General features: G+C 46.7%; 1 protein-coding gene across 4 annotated transcripts; it reads left to right on the top strand.

The window, feature by feature from the left end:
- Positions 1-537: 537 nt before the first annotated feature.
- Positions 538-20,873, top strand: LOC135250082 (F-box and WD repeat domain-containing 11-B). Of its 4 annotated transcripts, XM_064326006.1 has the most exons (14): positions 555-694; positions 8,173-8,277; positions 10,567-10,623; positions 11,584-11,803; positions 13,149-13,335; positions 13,938-14,028; positions 14,214-14,351; positions 14,565-14,683; positions 14,782-15,031; positions 17,275-17,393; positions 17,879-17,989; positions 19,280-19,358; positions 19,453-19,617; positions 19,739-20,873. In XM_064326006.1, exons 1-13 carry the CDS (start codon positions 656-658, stop codon positions 19,612-19,614), a joined length of 1,677 nt encoding a protein of 558 aa, XP_064182076.1. In that variant the 5' UTR covers positions 555-655; the 3' UTR covers positions 19,615-19,617; positions 19,739-20,873. The 4 variants fall into 4 exon arrangements, with proteins under 4 accessions (XP_064182077.1, XP_064182076.1, XP_064182079.1 ...); XM_064326007.1 differs by lacking the exon at positions 8,173-8,277 and having other exon boundaries at positions 538-694; XM_064326009.1 differs by lacking the exon at positions 8,173-8,277 and having other exon boundaries at positions 681-767.
- Positions 20,874-22,580: the final 1,707 nt, after the last annotated feature.

Genomic DNA, 22,580 nt, shown 5'->3' with positions numbered 1-22,580 from the left:
CAGACCTTTTAAGACATGTAACAAATATATAGGTGAGCTAACAATGGCCAGGTTATCAATCTACTGGGAATGATGATCATTGGAATGTATGAAATGAAATTAGTAGGAATTCATATATGGGGAAAATATGTTTTAAGCTACGTTTAATTAATTATTGAAGTAATTCAAAATAAGAATCTTGAATTAATTACGTCCAAATTGTGGATTAAATGAGTCGCTCCCCCACTCAGCTTCAAAAAAGCTGGAGGTGCGCGCTCGTTGATTTGATACGACTGCTGAAATGAACGCTGTGGTAATGTATTGTTGTGCATTTCCTAATCATTAATCGATACTTATATTATTTCACGTTCCCCGTTTTATCTTTAGTTTGTCTACGCCGAGTAGCTGCCTACCTGCCACTACCGAAAATCTCAAAGGCTCACTCTTGTGTCAATGCGAGAAACGCAGGATCGCATCTGCTACAGAATCAACCAATCTAAGCGAATACGTCATCAAAATAACACCCTCTACTTCAAGGCTTGGCCAATCGGCTATGTGTGCCAGAAGGAGGGTGCTGTATCGCTCTCTGCTGTGCGCAGTGACGTAGCCCGAATCGCAGGCCGCAGACGCAGGGCTGGGTTTCCATTTTCACTGCGAGTTTCGGGGGAACAACAACATGGAGCCGGAGATGGAGGACAAGACGTTGGAGCTGATGGTAAGTTTACATAGGAAGTTCGTCTTCCTTTGGAAAGAAAATCTGAGGCAGAAGCGACGACCTACAGATTGGGGTGAGGAGGCTTGTATTAATAAGAAAGAAATGAACCCAGACCGACAGAGAGGTGGAGAAAAAGGAGGGGGAGCAGAAGGGAAAGAGACAAATTCAGAGAGGGAGGGCCGGAGGTCGATATTTTTCTTGAGGGCAACACTGCCTCGATTAACAAGACTACAGATACCCAGAGCAGCTGGTTTTACTGACAGCGAAGGGTCCATGGTGAATCTGAAACGTGAAGGTGGGGACAAAATTGTACTATTAGCGGCCAGGGTTGTCTGAGGACTTCCCGGCTATGAGGCTCAAATAGTGGGTGAGCGTTTCACTGCGGCGCCGCTGCGCCATTCGGCCCAACCATCAATTGCCCAGTTGGCTAGCTCGCTGGATGTGTCGGTAAAACGCACAAAGCAGACACATTCGCGTAAAAATAAAATAAATGTAAATTATGTTGAGTAAATTTCAGGCCTTTGTTCGCTGTAGGTTTGAGTTTCTCACGCTGTGTGTGAATGTATGATTGCGTGTATGCGCTTTTTAAAGCTGCGTAGAAGGAAGTAACTCTTAGCTAGAAACATTAGCCTACTAGCTAGGCAGTACTTTGTGAAAATATGTCGTGTTTGGTATTCACGTAGTTCGTTGACTATCTTTGAGTGTTTAAATATCGGCCGGAATGTACGTCTGTCGTGAACTGGCTGTACAGGACATTTTGTTCCAAATGTTCCTGGCTAGCAATGTAGCTTGCTAGCTACTGGCGTGTATTTTTAACGGACAGTTAAATTAGCGTGCAAGCTAGCGAGCTGTTCGCCATCAAAGTAGCTTCAGCTATCTCCTGTGGCGTCATTGCTGAGGTTGACTGAACCGCTAGCCAGTTTTACCCGTGTTGTAATTGTATTTTGGGTTTTTTTTAATCGCTGAAGTGTATGTGTTTAATGTATTCCTGTGTATGTCCGTTTTATAGTGTGTTTGTATGCAAGAGAGAAGGAGCTTCATTGTTTTGATTCCTAAACCCAGCAAACGTAACATTAGCTAGCTAGCGTAAGCTAGTTCATTAGCTGTGCTAGCTATTGTAGTGCAAAAATGGCTGGCAACAGACTAGGTTAGATAGTTACTGTAATAATACAATCTCAAATTAATTTAGCTAAGGAAGCTGTGCAGACGCTTGCGCCTGTTAAACCAGACAGGTGATACCCTCAAACAGATGAGAAGACAGAGACAGGCGGATCTTTGTTAAATACCAGAGATTATGTTATTTGGGAGCACTGCTATTTGCAGGGTTAAAGGGTTTGAAGCCTGTAGAGGAAACCATTCTCTAAAAGCCCAGCTAAATAGGTTACAGAATAAGCAAGATACAAAGTGGAAAGTGGCCCTGTGTATGGGGCCTGCCAAACAGATTATGTTGTCTCAGGATCAATTTGATTAGAAGAGAGCTTCCTGTTCAGTCTGTTTTGGGAGCATAGTTGTGCTGAATGTGGTTATATCGTGCCTGCTGTTTCTTCAGGCACTTGCGAGTGTTAGGCTAATGTCATTCTACACTTAAAACGTTTGGCAATTTGTTACTGTTCCTCTTCTTGGCTCTGCTTGGGCTGTTTCCTGGAAAGGACTGCTGTTACTCAATATCTTGCATATTCATATATTTATGGTTCTGTGTTCAAGAAAAAAAATCTTCAAAAAACTTGATTAGGCCTTTTTTTTTTTTTTTTTTTTGAAAACTGGCCATTTCATCCAAGTATTGGAGCCCAAATATCAATTTCATTTATGTAGTATGTACATCACAAAAAACAAGGATCATTGAAGGGACCACCATGAGTGAAGTATTAAATAATTTACTTTTCTCACATTTTTCAGTTTCAGATAAGATGTCATTTTAATAGTTCCACTAAGGAATATTACATTTTGTAGCTCAGTGATTTTAAGAATGTGTTCAGCTGAAACACTGCTTTCTACTGCATATCATAATAGCAGTGAGTTAAAATATTTGTATATGGAGCCATTCTGTGTGGAAACAGCATGTGATAAACATGGATTTATTTGTGTTCATAGTTTGCCAAATTAATTTATTACCATTAACAAACCAGAAATATGCTTAATTATTTGGAGCACTTAGTACGGTTTGTTTTGACACCACAGTTGTATTTCTTCAAAGCTACATTTTTATTACATAATTTAGGTGAGTCCAAAAATATATATTGAATCTTACTGGATGTTCTAAATACTCTTCATTATTTGGAGCAACCAGTAAGGTTTGATTTGATTCTGCAATTACTTTCTTGTTGTGTGAATGGCTTAGGTGAGTGCAAAAATTGATATAGCTACATTGCTGTTTCAGCTCCACATTTAGGCTAATTTAAGTATAAATATGGATTTTTATCAAGTTGCTAAGTAGCCTGCTGTCCATATGACTGGCTCACATTTATTTTTGTACTTTTATTCATAATCTGTTGTGTTTTAGTAATATTATTGGAAATGTTTTCACATATTGATAATATTATTTGGTATGGTATTTATTTAGTGCTTTTATCTTACTCAAAGCACCTGTGTTGGTAAGTGGTGTGTGTGTAGAGCAAAGATGGTGCAAGGCCGAAAACAACAGCAAATGGATATGTCAAAGCAGTGCATGTGGCACAGGATAGAAAAATCAGTAGATTGAGATCAAGTAGAATTATAATGGGTTCAGTCATGCAGTTGTCTATGCATTCCCCCATGTTGATATGGCGATGTTCAGTGAATATGTAGCTGTCAGTGTAGGCTATGTTGCTTAAGATGGCAGCTATCCTACGTGGTAATGTAGTTAGCATACAGCACAGTACTGCATTGCATTCTTATCTGGTGTGCACAGGATGTACTGAGGGAGAGGGATCCAGGGTCCTTCTCATAAAACACCTCAACATCCATTCTTTCCTCATTCAACCTGAAAAGGCAAGGCCTTTCATGTTTAGCTCCTGCACAAGCATAGCTTTGTGATTTTGCCAGAGTCATTAGTTCTTCCGTCATTCACATAAGAGCAAAATATAAAACTGCTCGATCACACGCAGTACATATATAATTATAATCTTGTTTATTTATTAAGATTGGTTTTAACATTGTTTGTGAACAATGATATTAAGTTTTCTGGCTGTGTGAAAATGAAGAAAACTATTTTAGTCTTATGCATTTCTACAATGTGTAGGCTACATAGGCAAGCTGTTTATTCTTGTAATCTTTGTTCTCTGGCCATGCCACTGTTGTGTCCTTACGGCCAAAATTGGAGCCAGCACCTGTTTCCATTCGGCTGCTTCTGTAGAAGTTTAAATCATTTTCTTCTTCCAAGCCACATGAAAGTTCCACCCCATATTCTGTTTCAATGTGCACAGCACAGTTTGATGAAACTTGGATGGATTGTTTTCTAATTTTTGGCCCTCTTTCACTCTTTGCTTGTTGTCTTCATTAGTTGAGCTCTGTGTACAATGTGGTGATTCTTAGGCAGTGATTTGCCCTGTCCTGAGGGTACACTGTGTATTATGGTATTCATCCCAGCTGTCTCCATTGAATGAGATTTGATTGAGCTTGTAATTAAATGCGCATCTTGGATTGTCGTCACTTGGCGGGTGCAATTGGCCTCCTCCTTTTTGAAAGGGGGCTTTGAAAATTCCGTTTGGAATTTGAACTCTTCCAGAAAAGATAGCTGTGCACATCAGGACAGTGGCTGTGTTTTGCGAAAGGAATGCTCGGTTTAAACGATGCACTTGGGTCAGTAACCGTTATTTTCCAGTAGAAGGCCTGAATAAGCTCCACGGCGTGAAGATTGAATAAACGTGTCATTAGATTATTCCCCTTAGTGTAGAGTTTTTCACATGAGGTTTCTGAGTGGAGATGAAGGCTCATTACTGAGAGACCCATGCCCTGTCAGTTCTGTTCTCCCATTCCTGACTGTAGAGCATCGCTCTTCGTCTACTCAAATTCTGACTACTCATGCCTGTACAGATTCTCAGACCTCTATTCTGGTATGTAACCCTGGGCAACTAGCTTGTAATCTGCTGTGATAGTCCTTGGAAAACGCGCTTAAGTGTGGATATGCTAACGAGTATCTTTTCCCCCAGTTACTTAATGGCCGTCTGAATTTCATGGCACAGCAAACGACTAATCGCATCAATTTCAGAAAGTATGGAATGACTTGCAGGGAAGTGTATGTGGTTGCCGGGAATAGGGGCTGCAAAGGCAGATCGGTGTTTGAATTTGCTAAGTAACCGCAGTGTAGCCTATAACCAACTTAGAGAGAATCGTTTTTATTTTCTGTTTATCAAAATGGTTTGAACAATCTAAAATAGAACAATTATACATTTTCAGAATAATTGTCCACTGTATTCATGATGAACATGGAAAAAGGATTGTGATGGTAGTAACTGGGACACAAACAAATTGTGATGAGCAGTCATTTCTTTCATTTTTAACAACATTTGAAGGTTTTGGGGGAAGAAAAGGTAGAAATTTGAAGGTTTTGCAGAATTTTTTTATGAATTTGAACACTGACCCACTGGCAAGGCCCACTTTAGCCACCCAGAACCTCGACCCAGTGCGACTACTGAGGCCCAGGCTAAGACTTTGTTCAACCTCTCTGTGTAACATTTTTTCTAAGGAGCACATTTCTGTTAAAAAATGTAGGACCATACTAATGCAGCCCAATTAGTATATGTGCTCCTAAAATATTTTTCCCATTAGCACACATCATTTTTCAGGAGCCTCTAAAATGGGAGCCCTGTAGAGCCCTGCATGGTCGGTGGTCCACGTGGTTGATCCAGCCCAGACTCTCACTGCACGGACAGTTCATGGGCCAGAACCTTTCCAGCCTCTCACAACGTTAGCAGTCGGACAGACCCACTTCAACCCACAGTCAGAGAAGGTAGTGCTTGAAGGGTCAGTGTACCTCAATGTAACTGAACTCTAAAAAGCATAGCTACTTAGCTAGCAAGCTAGCTGACAGACAATTTAAAGCCTGTGATGCCTAGTTCACTGATGAACACGCAGATTCAATTTGTGGTTTATTTCTGCGTAAGAGAGCAACCGCTTTTACAAACAGAACCGTTTTCACGTCAACACATTCAGTAACAAAATTGTATGCAACCTCAGCTGGTTCATTTAATTTAAGTTTAGTGGCTCAGACTTTCCTTCATTCACATTAATCTTTATATAAATTGTACCGTGCTTGTGTAAAAGAAAATTATGTGAATGAGCTCTTTTTTTCAGTAAAATTTTTTTTTTAGAAATGGCATCTTCCTGCAACTGAACACAGGTAGATCTTTAATTTGCCAAATTGTTGATAGTTTCTGGAACCCGCGCATGTGTTTTAATGTAGGAATGTCCATTTCAAGGGCTTGATATTGTAAAACAATTTGGAATGTTCTAAGTTGATTGTAGTCAGGTGATCGATGGGTGTGATGTCATCAGTGCAGGACAAGCTGACCCAGAAAGGAAACTCAAATGTGTCTTGTCGGGACCTTTTCTCTTTCTCATTTTACCTTTTGAGGACCATGACACAAAAGCCATATCCCCACACATTTCTTTTCTGTGGCTTCTGTCTTGCTACTGCCTTGTAGTCAGAAATGAAACTGGAGAAATGAGGATTCCTCCAACCATAGTTTTGCTTATAAATATGGCTTTTGCTATGGTCAGGGATGAATCCATTCCCTCACACAGTGTGATTTCATCCTCCCCCCACATTCACCTCAGTATGTACTTCACACATTGTGAGGTCATCTGTCCCCCAGCATGCACTGCAGTTTGTTTGCAGTGTGATGTCATCCTTCCCCAACTTGTCCTGCTCTGTATAATATGTGGGTGTAATGGTAGGCTGTGATTCTTTGTGAATGGAGGCTGGTGGCTTTAGAGAAGTGGATGATAATAGTATTTTTATTTATTTATTTTACTTTGACCCATTTCTCTGAACTATTTCAACCATACAGCTCAGTAATGACAATAATTTTGGTCACCCCAAGAATTGCTCCGCTCTGCTTTGCAATGAAGTCTAGTGGGCCCATGCAATCAAGCCTTGAAATGCCCATAAAATAACCTCCCTCAAAATAACTGCACAGCCTGAAGGGGAACATTCATTTATGTAACTTCTTATCATCCATTACCAGGCATTTGATGTTTCAGTTGACGGACTACTTTTTTTAGCGGAAGCAGATGTTGTTCTCAGTGAGAACCTCAGCAAGAAGAGTGTGTGATGCGCCGCCAAGGAAGTTACTGTAGCGCATAACTGCACCGCCACACCCACCGGTGCACATGAATACAGCCTGCTGCATTGCAAGTGAGGAAGTGTTTCTGTAATGCAAAATTTGGAGCAGTAACTGCTCACACTTCTACTACTGAACGCGTATATGCTATTCAAGCTTTTATTAGGTGGAAAACCACATTTGAGGGCATTTCAAGTATAGTTAGCGTGGCCTCATTAGACTGCATTGAAAAGCAGAGTGGAGTGGAGTTTCTTGGGGTGACCAAAGCTCCACAATGAAAAATATTACAGAATTATTGTCATTACCAATCAGCGAGAGAGAAACAATTCGGAAGAATGGTTCCGAGTCGAAAAAACCAAACTTATCTTTTAAGTGGCAGGTAATGTACATGCAGTGGCCCCACTACCTCTTGTCAGAAATCCAAATGAGTCAGGTTAGTGTAACAGTTCACATTGAGAGTAGTGTTCTTGAGGAATAGACATTGTATTTAGTTTCCGACAGATTTCAGAGATAATCTAGAAATTTAGCTGATCCTGATTAGTATATCCCCCCCTCCACCCACTTGTACATGCACACAAGCACACTTGCACGCATTCACGTTACCCACACACACACACAGATTCAACACGTGGTATAATTTGGTGTACACAGGTGTTTAGATGCTGCTCTCTGGTGGAGCTCCTGTGTATGTGCGTGTGTGTGCCTGTGTGTGCCTGTGTGTGCCTGTGTGTGCCTGTGCGTGCGTGCGCGTGTGTGTGTGTGTGTGTGTGTGTGCTCTCAGTGCACCATCCTAACAGACTCACTGTCCTTTCACCCCCACCCTCCTGTCTCGGTAGCACAGTGTGTAGAAGTGACTAAACGTGCCTCTCCATCTTCCTCCCTTCTCCTTCCAGCAGCGCTTCAGTGTGTGTGCGCTCTCACTGACACTGAGTCGCTCTGTCTGTCTGTCTGTGTCTGTCAGTGTGTGTGTGTGTTGGGTGTGTGTGTGGAGGTGAGGCTCTAATAGCTGTTTCTCCCTCACTTTCCTCCCCCTCAACTCTCTCTTGTTCCATCCTCTCTCTTGCTTTTGTGTAATCTCTCTCTTTCTCTCTGTCTCTCCATTCTCACTGTCTTTCTCTTCCTCTTCCTCTCTCTTTCTCTTTGTCCCTCTCTCCCCCTCTCTCGCTCCCTCCCTCCCTCTCCCTCTCCCTCTCTCTCTCTCTCTCTCTCCCTCCGCAGTGCTCTGTCCCTCGCTCTCTCTGGCTGGGCTGCTCCTCGGTGGCAGAGAGCTTGTGTGCACTGCGGTGTCTACAGAGCATGCCCAGTACCCGGGGCCACAGTCAGGTTCTGCTCCTTACTCCTTACTCCCTCCCGTGTGCTGAGTGCCCCCCCCCCCCCCTCCTGCTGCGCTCCCATTAGTCCGTGCTGTGTAACCCATTCAGTCTTCACCCTCTTACTCCAGTCAGGAATCCTCAGCCCCCCCCCCTCCGTAACTCATGTCCAATGAGTCAAATTATCTTTTGAGTGACAAGACCCAGCCCCACCCCCAATGCAGGTTTACTCTTTTCTGTAAGGGTGCTGTGCAGCCCTGTGACTTCCCACATCTCGTAATTCAGGAAAGTAGGTGAAGCACTCAGAATCATGGAGCATGTGTAGGATTTGCGTAGTAAATGCTGGTTTAAGTAAACCAGGTACTTGCGAATCTAACCCGTAGGGAGGGAATACGAAGCTTTGGCTAGTTTTTCATGGGAAGTCGTTATTCCATGTTTGCACACTGCCTGCTCTGTCTCTCCTCAAACTTGTAATTTTTCAACCGTCTGCTCTGGGCAGAGCCTCTACTTTCACCCCGCCCACAGTCAGGGGAACGCGCCCAAAACGTGAGGCCGGTGAGCAGGCGTCCTGGTAGCAGGAGTACATGGACTCTCTCTCTGGATCATGATATGGAATGGAGCTGGGACTGAACATAGGAAATTGCAGTCTGCCCCATATTATGCCCTTTAACCCCACCCTCGCCTAAAATCGTGTCCCTTTGAGGTCCTGCCCTCCATCACGGTTATGATCGTCCTGCCCCAGATAGATTTACCCCTCACATGCGCATAGACCCTCCCCCATGCCCCACCCTAAACTCTTTTTGACACTCCCACTTCCTGGCACCAGGTTTGGCCCCGTTCACATTCGGCTCCTTTAACGCTTTTGTGCTGCTCTGCTGGGGTCTGAACCGGTCTGGGTAGTCAGCACTGAGCTGCTGCCGGCTCACTGAGTCGATGTAAAAGTTGTGGGAAATGTCTGCTGCTTTAGTTCAGTCCACTGCAAAGCCTTCTGGGAGAACGGGGTGGGCTGGGCCCAGCGAGACCCAATGGGAGCGACAGTGAGACCTAACCCCCACCCCCCCCCACCCCCCGCCTGCCTGCCTGCCTGCCTCTTGGTCCTGTTTGCTTGCATCATTTTGTATTCTGTTTGCCTGCTGCTCTTGCATGTGCACTTACAGCGTCTGTCTGTCTGTCTGTCTGTCTCTCTGTGTGCCTCAATGTGACTGTTACATCCCTTCCGCCAGCCTCCGTGCCAACGGGCCCTCCACTGTAAGACTGAGGGATGCACGTCTGCACACACACATGCACACACACACGCACGCACGCACGTACGTGCACACGCCAAACATGATGATGTTCAGCCACCATGTTAGCAAACAGGAAAGGGCCCCTGTCCCTGAGACCCCTCCACTGTGTGTGTGTGTGTGTGTGTGTGTGTGTGTTGACAGCTCGATTGTATGTGTGAACCTTGCTCTGTCGTGTGTGTGCGTGTGTGTGTGTGTGTGTGTGTGTTGACAGCTTGATTGTATGTGTGAACCTTGCTCTGTTGCGTGTGTGTGTGTGTTTGTGGGGTACAAGAAGGGGGGGTGTTACAGGGTTTGGTGCTAGGCCCATGTCTGGACCTCAGCGATGTGGTTTATCACTGTGACCGCCGCAGGACCACACATGTTCCTGTTCCGTTCATTCTGCGGGCTCCTGGTTGTGGCCCAAGAAGTGTGGTCCTGCTGTGGTTGTAGGATAATGCATCCCAGACCTCTGCAGACATAGTTCTTCAGAGTGTCGGGGGGGAGGGTGGGGAGGGTGCGGTTGCAGGAGATTTCCATACAGTCCCAAAAACCGGGAAAATATGTGCCTTGGGCCTCCACTCCACACTCCAAACCCAGCAGCCCGCGCTCGCACACTCAGCCTTACATGGTGGTTGTATAGGTCCTGCCTCCTCTTCTCCTCTCTCTCTCTCTCCATCCGCATATCCAGGTTCCCCTCTCTGGAAATCCTGAGTATGGCTCATATTTAACAGTGAAGCGGCCGCTAGGACCAGAGCAGTAAAAATGGGCGGGGTTGAACCTAGACTCAATACGGCGGGTAGTTGGGCAGATACCTGGGGTGGGCGTGGTGGGTGTGGAAATGCCCGTGTCCCGTACCTGGCTGTGTTACTGGCTCCTCCTGTCTCTGTGCCCCCCCCCCTCCCCCCGTCCCCCCCTGCCCCGCCCCGGTGCATCCCGCTGCCGCCTGCGTGTCTCGCTGCTGTGCTGCCGTCCGTGCCCCGCCCTCTCTCACTCACTCATCCTCTCTTTCTCTCTCCCCCTCTCTCTCTCTCTTCCAGAACACTTCTGTCATGGAGAATGAGGATCTCTCCCCAAAGAAGACCACTGTGTTCAAGGTACGAGGTTCATCTCTCCCTCTTTCTGTCTCTCTCCCTCTCTTTGTTTCTCTGTGTCTCTTTCTTTCTCATGCTGTTTTTTTAATTGGATTATTTTTATTTTATTGTAAAAAGTATTGTAGTTCCTTCTTGTCTCTCTCACTCACTCTCTCTCAAACTCAAAGAGTGACTTCTAAAAGGCCTTCTGTAGACAAAAAAAAGCACACTATCACCCAATGTAAATAAGCTAAGCTGCACATTATAAACTACCACACACAAGACGAGAAAACCAGCACAATATAAACCTCTGTACAGAGGAGAAGTTCACCAGCACACTCCGTCATATCTACACACAGCTGGTTTGCAAATGACTGGTTAACCTTGTCATTAAATACAGTTGAGTGAAATTACACTATTTAACAGTATACGTGGATAAAGCTAGCTGTTGCACAAGCCCACACTTGTTAGGCTTGCAAGAATCAGTCAGGCTTGCCTGTATTTTCTACATTAGTAAGGCTTGCCTGCATATTCTTCCAGCGTAAAGCTAAACTCTCCGGTACATTCTGCGTTGTGAAAGTCTCATGGTATGTTGTGCTGGAGTAACGAACTCAAGGGTTGCCAATATACACCACATTGGTAAAGCTTTCCACTCCACATTAGAAAATACTGTAATCATACACTGCTGGATTAAAGCTTTGACGGTGTATCCTGGAATAAATCTTACGAGTGTGTTTTTCATTTATAAAGCTCACCAGTGTACTCTAAAACCAGTGCACTCTACATGGGAAGAGCTCTTCGGTGTACTCTGGATTTAAGCTCACTCACTCAGTACACTATACGATATAAAATTCAACAATGCACTGTCCATGGGTAAAACGCCTGAAGTGAGCACAAGATGCGTTGATGTTCCTAAGCACATTCCAGCCTGTGGAGGTCTCTGCGCGTGTGTAAAATGGCTCTGCCGTCCCGCTTTGACCCCAGATCAGTAACGGGACGGTGACGGGCTCCCGGAAGCGGCCGTCGGAGGGGAACTATGAGAAGGAGAAGGACGTGTGCATCCAGCTGTTCGATCAGTGGTCCGAGGCAGACCAGGTGGAGTTCGTGGAGCACCTGATCTCGCGCATGTGTCACTACCAGCACGGTCACATCAACTCCTACCTCAAACCCATGCTGCAGAGGGACTTCATCACGGCGCTGCCAGGTAAGGACCGCTGTCTGTGTAGCGTAGGGGGCACCGGTGTAGTATAGCGGTCAGAGGACTGCTTTTAACCCAAAGGTTGCAGGTTCGATGCCCAGGTAAGACAATGCCGTCACCCTTGTGTAAGTTACTCAAACTGAATTGCTTCAGTAAATATCCAGCTGTATAAATGGATACTGTGTAAAAAGTTGTTAGTCTCTCTGGATAAGAGCATGTGCTAAATGGCTGTAATGTAATGTAGCATATATGCAGGTACTGCAGGTGCCTGTAATGTAATGTAGCACATATGCAGGTACTGCAGGTGCCTGTAATGTAGTGTAGCACATATGCAGGTACTGCAGGTGCCTGTAGTGTAGTGTAGCACATATGCAGGTACTGCAGGTGCCTGTAATGTAATATAGCACTAGCAGTACTGCAGATGCGATGTAACATAGACATATGCAGGTACTGCAGATGCCGGTAATGTAATGTAGCACATATGCAGGTACTGCAGATGCCTGTAATGTAACGTAGCACATATGCAGGTACTGCAGGTGCCTGTAATGTAACATAGCACATATGCAGGTACTGCAGGTGCCTGTAATGTAATGTAGCACATATGCAGGTACTGCAGATGCCTGTAATGTAACATGGCACATATGCAGGTACTGTAGATGCCTGTAATGTAACATAGCGCATATGCAGGTACTGCAGGTGCCTGTAATGTAATGTAGCACATATGCAGGTACTGCAGGTGCCTGTAATGTAATGTAGCACATATGCAGGTACTGCAGATGCCTGTAATGTAATGTAGCACATATGCAGGTACTGCAGATGCCTGTAATGTAATGTAGCACACATGCAGGTACTGCAGGTGCCTGTAATGTAATGTAGCACATATGCAGGTACTGCAGATGCCTGTAATGTAACATAGCACATATGCAGGTACTGTAGATGCCTGTAATGTAACATAGCACATATGCAGGTACTGCAGTTGCCTGTAATGTAATGTAGCACATATGCAGGTACTGCAGATGCCTGTAATGTAACATAGCGCACATGCAGGTACTGCAGATGCCGGTAATGTAATGTAGCACATATGCAGGTACTGCAGTTGCCTGTAATGTAATGTAGCACATATGCAGGTACTGCAGATGCCTGTAATGTAACATAGCACATATGCAGGTACTGTAGATGCCTGTAATGTAACATAGCACATATGCAGGTACTGCAGTTGCCTGTAATGTAATGTAGCACATATGCAGGTACTGCAGATGCCTGTAATGTAACATAGCGCACATGCAGGTACTGCAGATGCACGCTCTCTCATGGCTGGCTCTGTAACTCCATGCTCTCCCCGGGCCTGCAGCACAGGGTCTGGACCACATAGCGGAGAACATCCTGTCGTTCCTGGACGCGCGCTCGCTGTGCTCGGCCGAGCTGGTGTGCAAGGAGTGGCAGCGCGTCATCTCCGAGGGCATGCTGTGGAAGAAGCTCATCGAGCGCATGGTGCGCACCGACCCGCTCTGGAAGGGCCTGTCCGAGAGGCACCAGTGGTGAGGAGGGGAGGGGAGGGGCCTGACCGGGTGGGATGTCTGTCTGAGAGGGGAGGGTGTAGGGACTTCTGTCTGAGTGGGGATGATGTAGGGAACAGAGAGGGGAGAATGTGGGGAAGGATGTAGGGAACATTATCTGAGAGGGGAGAATGTAGGGAACTGTCTTGAGAGGGGAGGGTGTAGGGAACAGAGAGGGGAGAATGTGGGGAAGGATGTAGGGAACATTATCTGAGAGGGGAGAATGTAGGGAACTGTCTTGAGAGGGGAGGGTGTAGGGAACAGAGAGGGAGAATGTTGGGAAGGATGTAGGGAACATTATCTGAGAGGGGAGAATGTAGGGAACTGTCTTGAGAGGGGAGGGTGTAGGGAACAGAGAGGGGAGAATGTGGGGAAGGATGTAGGGAACACTATCTGAGAGGGGAGAGTGTAGGGAACTCTGTCTTAGATGGGAGGGTGTAGGGGTGTCTGTCTGAGAGGGGAGGATGCTTTTCAAACTTGTGCACAGCATAGGGGAGCAGCACTGTTTGCCTCTGCTGGCCAGGTGTGGTTCCAGTGTGCATTAGACACACAGTGGCCTTATCTCCCCGTCTGCCTCTTTACAGGGAGAAGTACCTGTTCAAGAATCGCACAACAGAAGTTCCACCAAACTCGTACTACCACTCCCTGTACCCCAAAATCATCCAGGATATTGAGGTGAGATTGTATTTTCCTTCGAATGTCTTAGTAATCCTGTCTCTAACCTAATCCTGTCCATATCACTGATCCGGTTGGTACCACACTAGACATGATGGCGATTCTGTATATAACCTCCTAAAATATGTGCTGTCCTCCATGTAACATTGTTTTTATCTCTCTCTCTCTCCCTCCTCTCCGGTCAGACGATTGAGGCTAACTGGCGATGCGGGAGGCACAACCTGCAGAGGATTCAGTGTCGCTCTGAGAACAGTAAAGGGGTCTACTGCCTGCAGTACGACGATGACAAAATCATCAGCGGCCTCAGGGACAACTCCATCAAGGTGTGTGTGTGTGTGTGTGTGTGTGTGTGAGCGAGCCTGTCTCGCTCTTATATGTGTGACTGCCTCTCTTTCTCTCACTCTATCACTCTCACATATGGGATAAGCAATGTGTGTATCTCTCTCTCTGCAACTCTCCACTTTTCCTGCACTCTCCATTTCTCTCTCTCCCTCTCACCCTTTCCCCCACCTCTCCCCTCTCTCTCTCTCTCTCAGATCTGGGATAAGCAGACTCTGGAGTGCCTGAAGATCCTGACGGGTCACACGGGGTCCGTGCTGTGCCTGCAGTATGACGAGCGGGTGATCGTCACGGGCTCCTCCGACTCCACCGTCAGGTGAGCGCGGCCGCGTTCCACGAGGGCCGGGTCCGTTAGGCCATGTGACCAGCGTAGGCCGGGCCTCTGAACCCGCTCCGCCTCTCTCTCTCTCTCAGGGTGTGGGACGTGAACTCGGGCGAGGTGCTCAACACGCTCATCCACCACAACGAGGCGGTGCTGCACCTGCGCTTCTGCAACGGGCTGATGGTCACGTGCTCCAAGGACCGCTCCATCGCCGTGTGGGACATGGCCTCGCCCACCGACATCAGCCTGCGCCGCGTGCTGGTCGGCCACCGCGCCGCCGTCAACGTCGTCGACTTCGACGACAAGTACATCGTCTCCGCGTCGGGGGACCGCACCATCAAGGTGGGCCTCCGTCGGCGTGGGGGCGTGGTGGTGGGTGGAACGCTGGGCTCCTGATCTGGGGCTTTGTGGGTTACCGTTGACTGGTGGTAGCAGTGCTGGGCATTCAGCCAGGTAGTTTGTAGTTCAACGCACCCCCCCGTTGTCGCCCTGCCTCCGGAACCTTTGTTACACAACACTGCCCCCATCTCTGTGCCCCCCACTTTGGAAACCTATAAGTAATATATAACATTTGGGGTCCTGGGCTTGTAATTCATTGTCTGTGGGTTCGGTTCCAACCTGCAGTGCTGCCATTGTACTCTCTTGAGAATGTACTGTCCTGCATTGCTTCAGTAAATATCCAACTGCATGAATGAATTTAATGTTGAAACGTCTGTGTAAGTTGCTCTGGAAAAGAGCATCAGCTAAATGCCACATTCATTCATTATGACTTATGTACAGGGTTTAAGCAGAAATTCCCCTGTGTAACTGGGCCTGTATTTGTGTCCTGTACGCTCCACATATGACCTGGAGGGGGCGTTGTTGTGTAACAGACGTTACTGAAAGTGCGGGAGACCCACTGTAGCTCACAGTCAGAACCTGCTCATAATTTATTATGGTGATGTACAGGAGTGTAAGGGTAGCCTGCTGAACACAGTCTGTGAACATTAATCATTAGATTTAGAGAAGTAGTCTGTGGCTGAAAGGCACGCTGCTTCTCTGTCAGGGTGTCTGTTTTTTCGCATCTGTTTGTGTGATTGAGAAACAATGGACAAAGGGAAGTTTAACACCATCAGTGCTAATGTAGTGTTCCAAACAATGGACTAGTAGAAACACACCCACACACACATGCACGCGCACACACAGAGCCCTGTGTCTGTCTCCCTTACACCCGTCACATCTGTGCTTAAGTCTTTGAAGAATAAATTATTTGTCTCATGTGTGGGCAAATCATAAATTCATTTTATTGTCTCTAGGAATCGGTCGGATCTGTAGTCCAGGTATACTGATATGCTGGGGTGTCTCTACGTATATAAAATATAATCATATATGTACTTCTTTTTACACGCACACTTCATTCTTTAGTCCGTTTTATTTTTTCTAAATCGGGCTTTGTGTTTTTCTAAAAAAATGTAAAGCAAGTGCATTCTCAAGGCATGTTATAAGAATAAGTTGGACACTTATACCCTAGGTCGAGAAAATGACATCAGTCTTGGTTCCTACTTTCTCTGTCACAAACGTGCCCTATTTATTTGTATTTATCTAATGTTGTTACAAAGAAAAGGCAGTTTTAATTCACTGAAATCTGCAGATGATACTATAATGTTCACTGCCCAGTTTGGACATCATCACCTAGACCAATAAATTGTTATGACGTGTTTACTAGAGGTTTCACTAGTTTGCATTCAAATAACTGGTATGGCAGTTTCAAAATGGCCGTGCCACCAGCCACCTGTTAGTGCTCAAACTGCCATTTGTGTTAATTACGCTGCTAAGCTAGTAACCACACTAGGTTATAGTTTTATACACACTCCTCCTTACCACTAGCTAGGTTGTGGCTTTTAAACTAGGGAAACTGGCTAGGTGATGTTATCTTGGAGCCTAAAGATTTTATTGGCTAATGTCTTTCATATGTCTGTTTCTTTCCGATACTAAAAATGAAATTCAGTCAAAATTGACATAGCCGTCAAATTAGATGACAGATATTGCAAGGAATTCCAAGTTCGTGGGAGTGTCGCATTTTTGAAAAATGAGGCAGTCAGGAATTTCGATTTACCAGTCTAATCGAGAGAGGACGAATTGAAGTTTACCGTACGGAAATGACGAGCAAACCAAAAAAAAAAAAAAAAACCAAAGGAGGAGTTACTGGTAGGCCCTCTGGTTTTGGATTGTCACAGTTTGCAGTTTAGGACAAAATGGTGGGAGGCCTGGGTGTCTGCAGTACAGGTGTGTGCACACCTGCTCTTCAGCAGAGCACCAGCACACATGCTGACTAATGGGTATCGTTTGTTTTCGTCTGTTGTTTTCGCTTTTTATTCTAGCTGCGGTGCACCAGTATGGTTGTTTGCATAATGAATGTAATTTGTCATTTTTCCTGTTTTTCCTCTGTGTGTGTGTGTGTGATTAATTGGATTAATCTGTTTCTGTATCTGCAGTGCAGCAGTACATCTGTGTTAGATCAAACAGTGTCTCCCTCCCTGAACCTGTGGAACACTGGCTCGGTTTGTGGTGTTGCTTTAATCTGTCTGTCCCTCTCCCGTCTGTAGGTGTGGAGCACCAGTACGTGCGAGTTCGTCCGCACTCTGAACGGGCACAAGCGTGGGATCGCCTGCCTGCAGTACCGAGACAGGCTAGTGGTCAGCGGCTCCTCTGACAACACCATCAGGTCAGAGTCTGAGAATGTGTGTGTGTGTGTGTGTGTGTGTGTGTGTGTGTGTGTGTGTGTGTGTGTGTGCTGGCATGCATTTTCATGTGCGTACACATGTGCAAGTGTGTGTACGCCAAAAATGGAGGTAATTTGCAGATATCACGACACGGTTGCATAACCTTGTAAGCTGAAAAGAAGCTACACTCATTTTGTTGTTGTTCCACAAATGCTCTTACTGAATACATGGAAGCCGAGAATGAACTTTATAAATTCAAAATGGAGGACAAAATTATTTTCCCTTCATTTAACTAAGCAGGTCAACTGGGAGCTTGATTCTCATTTAGGGGGAGGCAAAGTGGGCAGGGAGGCAAGGGGTTGTGTGGCCAATCGGATAAAGGGTGTGATTAGGTGGCCGCAGTACTGACAGTGCAGACGTTTCTGTAAACGAGTCTAGATCATTCTGTAGGCGGTGGTGTAGAGCATGCTGGTGTCTCTCTCCTCAGGCTCTGGGATATCGAGTGCGGCGCCTGCTTGCGGGTCTTGGAGGGCCACGAGGAGCTGGTTCGCTGCATCCGCTTCGACAACAAGAGGATCGTCAGCGGAGCCTACGACGGGTGAGGGGCCTACCCTGCGCGCATGGCGACTGCCAATCATGTAGCATAGTGACCGTCAGTATGGCCTGGGAGTGTTCTGAGATCAGATCGTTGGTCTTAAGGCCCTGCCAGCAATGTTTCAGCACTATTAGATAAATAAGTCTTCATAGGTTAGATAATACACTTTGTTAAATTGAAAGATCTGAAGCGTTGAATATGGTTACTGAAAGATCAGTAGTTGTTTATGTGGTCCTCTGGTACTGTTCTTTAGTCTTATCACTGCACACCACTTCAAGTCCTCCGTTAGGTAGTGAGCTCAGTAGCGCTCACTGGACAGGCATGTACCCCAACCATGATGTCCTTGTCAACCAATAGTGTAATAAATGAAATGGAACGTACAGCAACGCCCCCCCACCCCCAAAATTTTCTGACGCTTCTCCCCAAACCACACCATTCCAAAGCTGTCTATGGGAAATTCCTGTCCGGTTTCTCTCTCTGGGAAATCCCAGTTTGGTTCCTATTTGGACAATTCTGGTCCAGTTTGCGGTGGGATTGTTAAACTAGGTTGTGACAGCAAACCAGTTTGAAGGTGTATTTAAAGTGGGATTAAAAGTGGGAAAGCAGTCCTGTCCTGTGTCCTTGATGGGCAGCTCATGTGTTACTGAGCCGTCCACCATAAACATGGTCCGTGAGAACGCTGGACTGCTGTAAGTTTATAGTTTATCGTTTTATGCGATTGTTCTATGTTTACGAAGATGTAACCCTGAACTTTGTTTTATTTTTCTGTCAAATCAGTAGTTTTGGATTATTTTTATGTCTGGGTGTAGGCTGGAGAAATTACTGTTCTAAAGTTGGCCTATGGTTGTAGACTACAGAAATTACTGTTCTAAAGTTAGCCTATGGGTGTAGACTATAGAGAAATGACTGTTATAAAGTTAGCCTATGGGTGTAGACCAGTAAATTACCGTTCTGTTTTAAATTCACAGCATGAATGCAACAGTAAAATGTAGTCTGAAACACTTTTGCTTGATTTCCATAATTTTTATTGGACGAGAAACGCATTGGCTGCAAATATGTTTTGGCTTCACAAAACGGTGCTGTACGTGGTTCCCTTTTGGTCTCTCTGTTAAAAAAAAAAAAAAAAAAAAAAAGTAGCGTACCCCTCATATTCATATTCAGTTATCTTGATATTTCATTTTCAAATATCAGTGTTAAATAGAAAAATTCACTGGACCCCATTTGGTTTATGAATAAGCCAATCGTATTTAACTTGTCTCTCTCTCCTGTCCTTGTTTCGCCCCCTCCCTGCAGTAAGATAAAGGTGTGGGATCTCCAGGCTGCCCTGGACCCCCGAGCCCCAGCTGGTACCCTCTGCCTGCGCACCCTGGTGGTGAGTGTGTGCTCCTACAGTGCTGTCGCTCTGGAGGCATCTCGGTCATGATGATGATGATGATGATGATGATGAAAACCTGTGTACCTTGCAGGAGCACTCTGGCCGTGTGTTCCGGTTGCAGTTTGATGAATTCCAGATCATCAGCAGTTCCCATGACGACACTATTCTCATCTGGGACTTCCTGAATGTGTCGGCCAATGGGCAGACAGAGGGGCGGTCGCCCTCACGCACGTACACCTACATCTCCAGATAGCAGGTAGAGTTGTGGTCATTCACGCACACACACGCTCACTCACACACTCATACAATCACTTACATACTCAATCAGAGCATGATCACTGGTTGCGATGCTGACTCTGCTCTCTCTCTTTCTGCAGGGGTACAGACAGAGTGGTGACTGTACTGCGTCTCTGTGTTGGGGGGCTAGAGAATGGACATCCCACCCTGAGTCCCCCCCGCCCCGCCCGGCCCCACCCAGCCACCCCTCTATCTTTGTCCTTGGTCTCGAGCCTAACCTCTCGCCTCACACCTCCTCTAAACCACGGACCATGTTCTCCCCCCCGCCCCGCCCCCCACCCCCTCCCTCCCGCACGCGCACCTTCCACCAGCACCCCCCCCACCACCTCTCGCTGCCGTCTGCCCAGCCAGTTGGAGGCAGACAGACAGACGCACCGACACTGAAGACGGGCGGAGGGCGTGGCCTTATGGGCGGAGTCGAGCGACAGAGAGAGAGAGAGAGACGGACTCTTTCCTCAACGCCGTGACACAAAAGGCTGTGACAGTGGAACACGGGGATGGGCGTTCCCTTCCACCCCCCCCAGTACAGACCACTCCCCCTTCTCCCCCCTCCTCACCAAATACAGATGCGGCACCTCCCCTCCCAGTACTAAGCCCACTGCTCTCTGCCCTGGAGCAGACTCCTCTTCCTCCTCCTCCCTGCGCTCCTCCCATAGTACAGACTTCATCTCCGGTCTCCCCAGTACAGGCCGCTGTGGACAGTACGGGCTGCTCTGGGCACAGGGACTCAGTCCAGCCTCTGCTTTTTGTGGCACAAAGTAAAGAGACACAGAAAAGCTGAAGCCTTCTTTTCTCTTGGAGACTAAACTGCATGTGAGAGGAGTGGAGCCCTGCCGCTCCAGCCTTTCTGCGCTCCACCTTTTCTTTCTGTTTTTTATTCTTTTTTTTTATTTTGGGGAAAAAAAATCCTTTTGTTTTATTTGTAATATTGTACTAAGCATTGTAGTCCCCTCTCCCCCTTCCTCTCTCCTGCTCTCTCTCTCTCCTCTCCTCTCTCACTCTGTCTTTTTTCTCTCTCTCTCTCGCTCTCTTTCTTTCTCTCCCCTCCTCTGCTCTCTCTCTTTCTCTCTGCCTGCCTATGCTCTGAGCACCCTGTAACTTGGAGCTGAATTTAGCTGTTAACAGAATTGTCTTGTCAAAAATTGTGTTGTATATTGAAATGATTTTTTTAAAGAAAAAAAAAAGACATTATTAAGAATAAAGTACTTGACTGTGGCAGTGTGTCAACCTGGTGTTTAAGGGTGTGGGGGGGGGGGGGGGGGCTTTGTGTGTGTACAAATGGGATCTTGACTGTCCTGGCTTTATTGAGAAGTGTGTGTGTGTAACCAAGGTGGACAGGGTCAGAGAGATGGGTGTGCAAGTGAAATGGACAGAATGAGAGGTGGAGGTGGAAGAGGCAAGAAAAAATATAGGGGGGGGGGTGTATGTAGCCTGCCGGGTGGCGTGAGTGCCTGGGTTTTCAACAGGGGGTCTGTGGACCCCTGGGGGCCCTTGAAGGTACTGTAGGGGGCCCCTGGCTAGACTTGATGTGCAGTGATGATGAATAGATTTGGGAAAATATTTCAAAACCTAAAACCCTTTTTTAAAATATAACCCTTTCTTATCTAATGATGGGGGTCCCCTGGATCAGAAAGGGTTAAAAAAACCCCTGCTCCAGTGCGTGGGTTGCCCCCGCGGTATGGTGGAAAGTCAGACGTGCCGGCAGCAGGTGAGTGATGCTCAGTTGGACTCGGGCTCCAGAGGAAGGAGGGGTTTCAGTCTGCAGGACATGGGGGTCTCCCTGCACACCAGCCCCAGGCTTTTTGCTCAGTCCCACAGTCTCCCTGCACACGTTCCACTCCCGGAGCGTCCACAACTACGGGTTCTGCGGTCTGGAAAAGGAAGCAGCAGCTAGGCGTTGTGGGTCTCTAAGGAAATTACCTGATTGTCATTGTGCCGAGGAGCTCGGTAACAATAAAAGTGTCCTTGTTAGTTGGGAGAAAATGCGCCTGTTGGTTAGAGCTGTAGAGTGAGCAAGGTACTCCAGCTGCCCCCGTTCTCCAAGGTAGTCTGTTCCTAAAACATTAATTAATTCCTCTTGGAAGTGAATCGTGTGTGTGCGTGAGCATGCACGTATGGGTGTGTGTGTCCGCGCGTAAGGGGATATAGCGCGGAATTTGCTGTGTGTAATGAGTGTGAAATGGGTGCGGTTGTGTAACATTGCCAGAAGTGGAAAATCAAGGTTCAGAAAGCAAAAGTCCTGCCCAGTATTTCGTTCCAATCACCTGGATTTGCTCATTGGCACGAGTGATCACCCAGGAGGTGGAACCAATTGGTGAAATCAGCTGGCTCAGTTCATGGGTGGAAAAAAACACACAAAAAAAAAAACACGTGGCAGGGCTTGGACTTACTGATCCTTGTATTTTCCACCTCTGGCAGATGGATGTGCGCGAGATTGATGGGTTTTCTTTCCGTACGAATGCAGGTTGTGTTCTCTGCGCTGGCAGGAAGAGAACGCGCGTCCTCACCGGGAGAGAACGGTGTGTTTTCTCAATGAGGAAAGGCTGGAGAGTTTCTGCGCGGCGAGAGAGAGAGAGGGAGAAAGAGAGAGGGAGCAGCGTGTTTGACAGCAGTGGAGAGTCCGCTCTGGAGAGGGAGAGAGGGAGGATCAAAGCCCGTCTGGCGCACGGGGAATGTTAGTGCTGGAGCGGAGACCGACCAGAGGGTCTCAGACGTTCCCTCTCCTCCTCCTCTTTCTCTCTCTCTCTCTCCCTCCCTCCCTCTAGGCACTCTGCACATCTGTGATCCATAATCACTGCAATCTACAAACACCTGTGAGTGAAGACCACGCACCTGTTGATCCCTGCACTCTATATATATATATACACCTGTGAATGCCCACTGCAGCCAGCATGCAGTATCCCTGTGGCTGATAGCTGTACT

This window comes from Anguilla rostrata, chromosome 3, assembly GCF_018555375.3.
Source record: "Anguilla rostrata isolate EN2019 chromosome 3, ASM1855537v3, whole genome shotgun sequence".
Lineage (NCBI taxonomy): Eukaryota > Metazoa > Chordata > Actinopteri > Anguilliformes > Anguillidae > Anguilla > Anguilla rostrata.
Note: the sequence above shows the minus strand (reverse complement) of the source record. Positions and strands in the feature narration are given on the sequence as shown.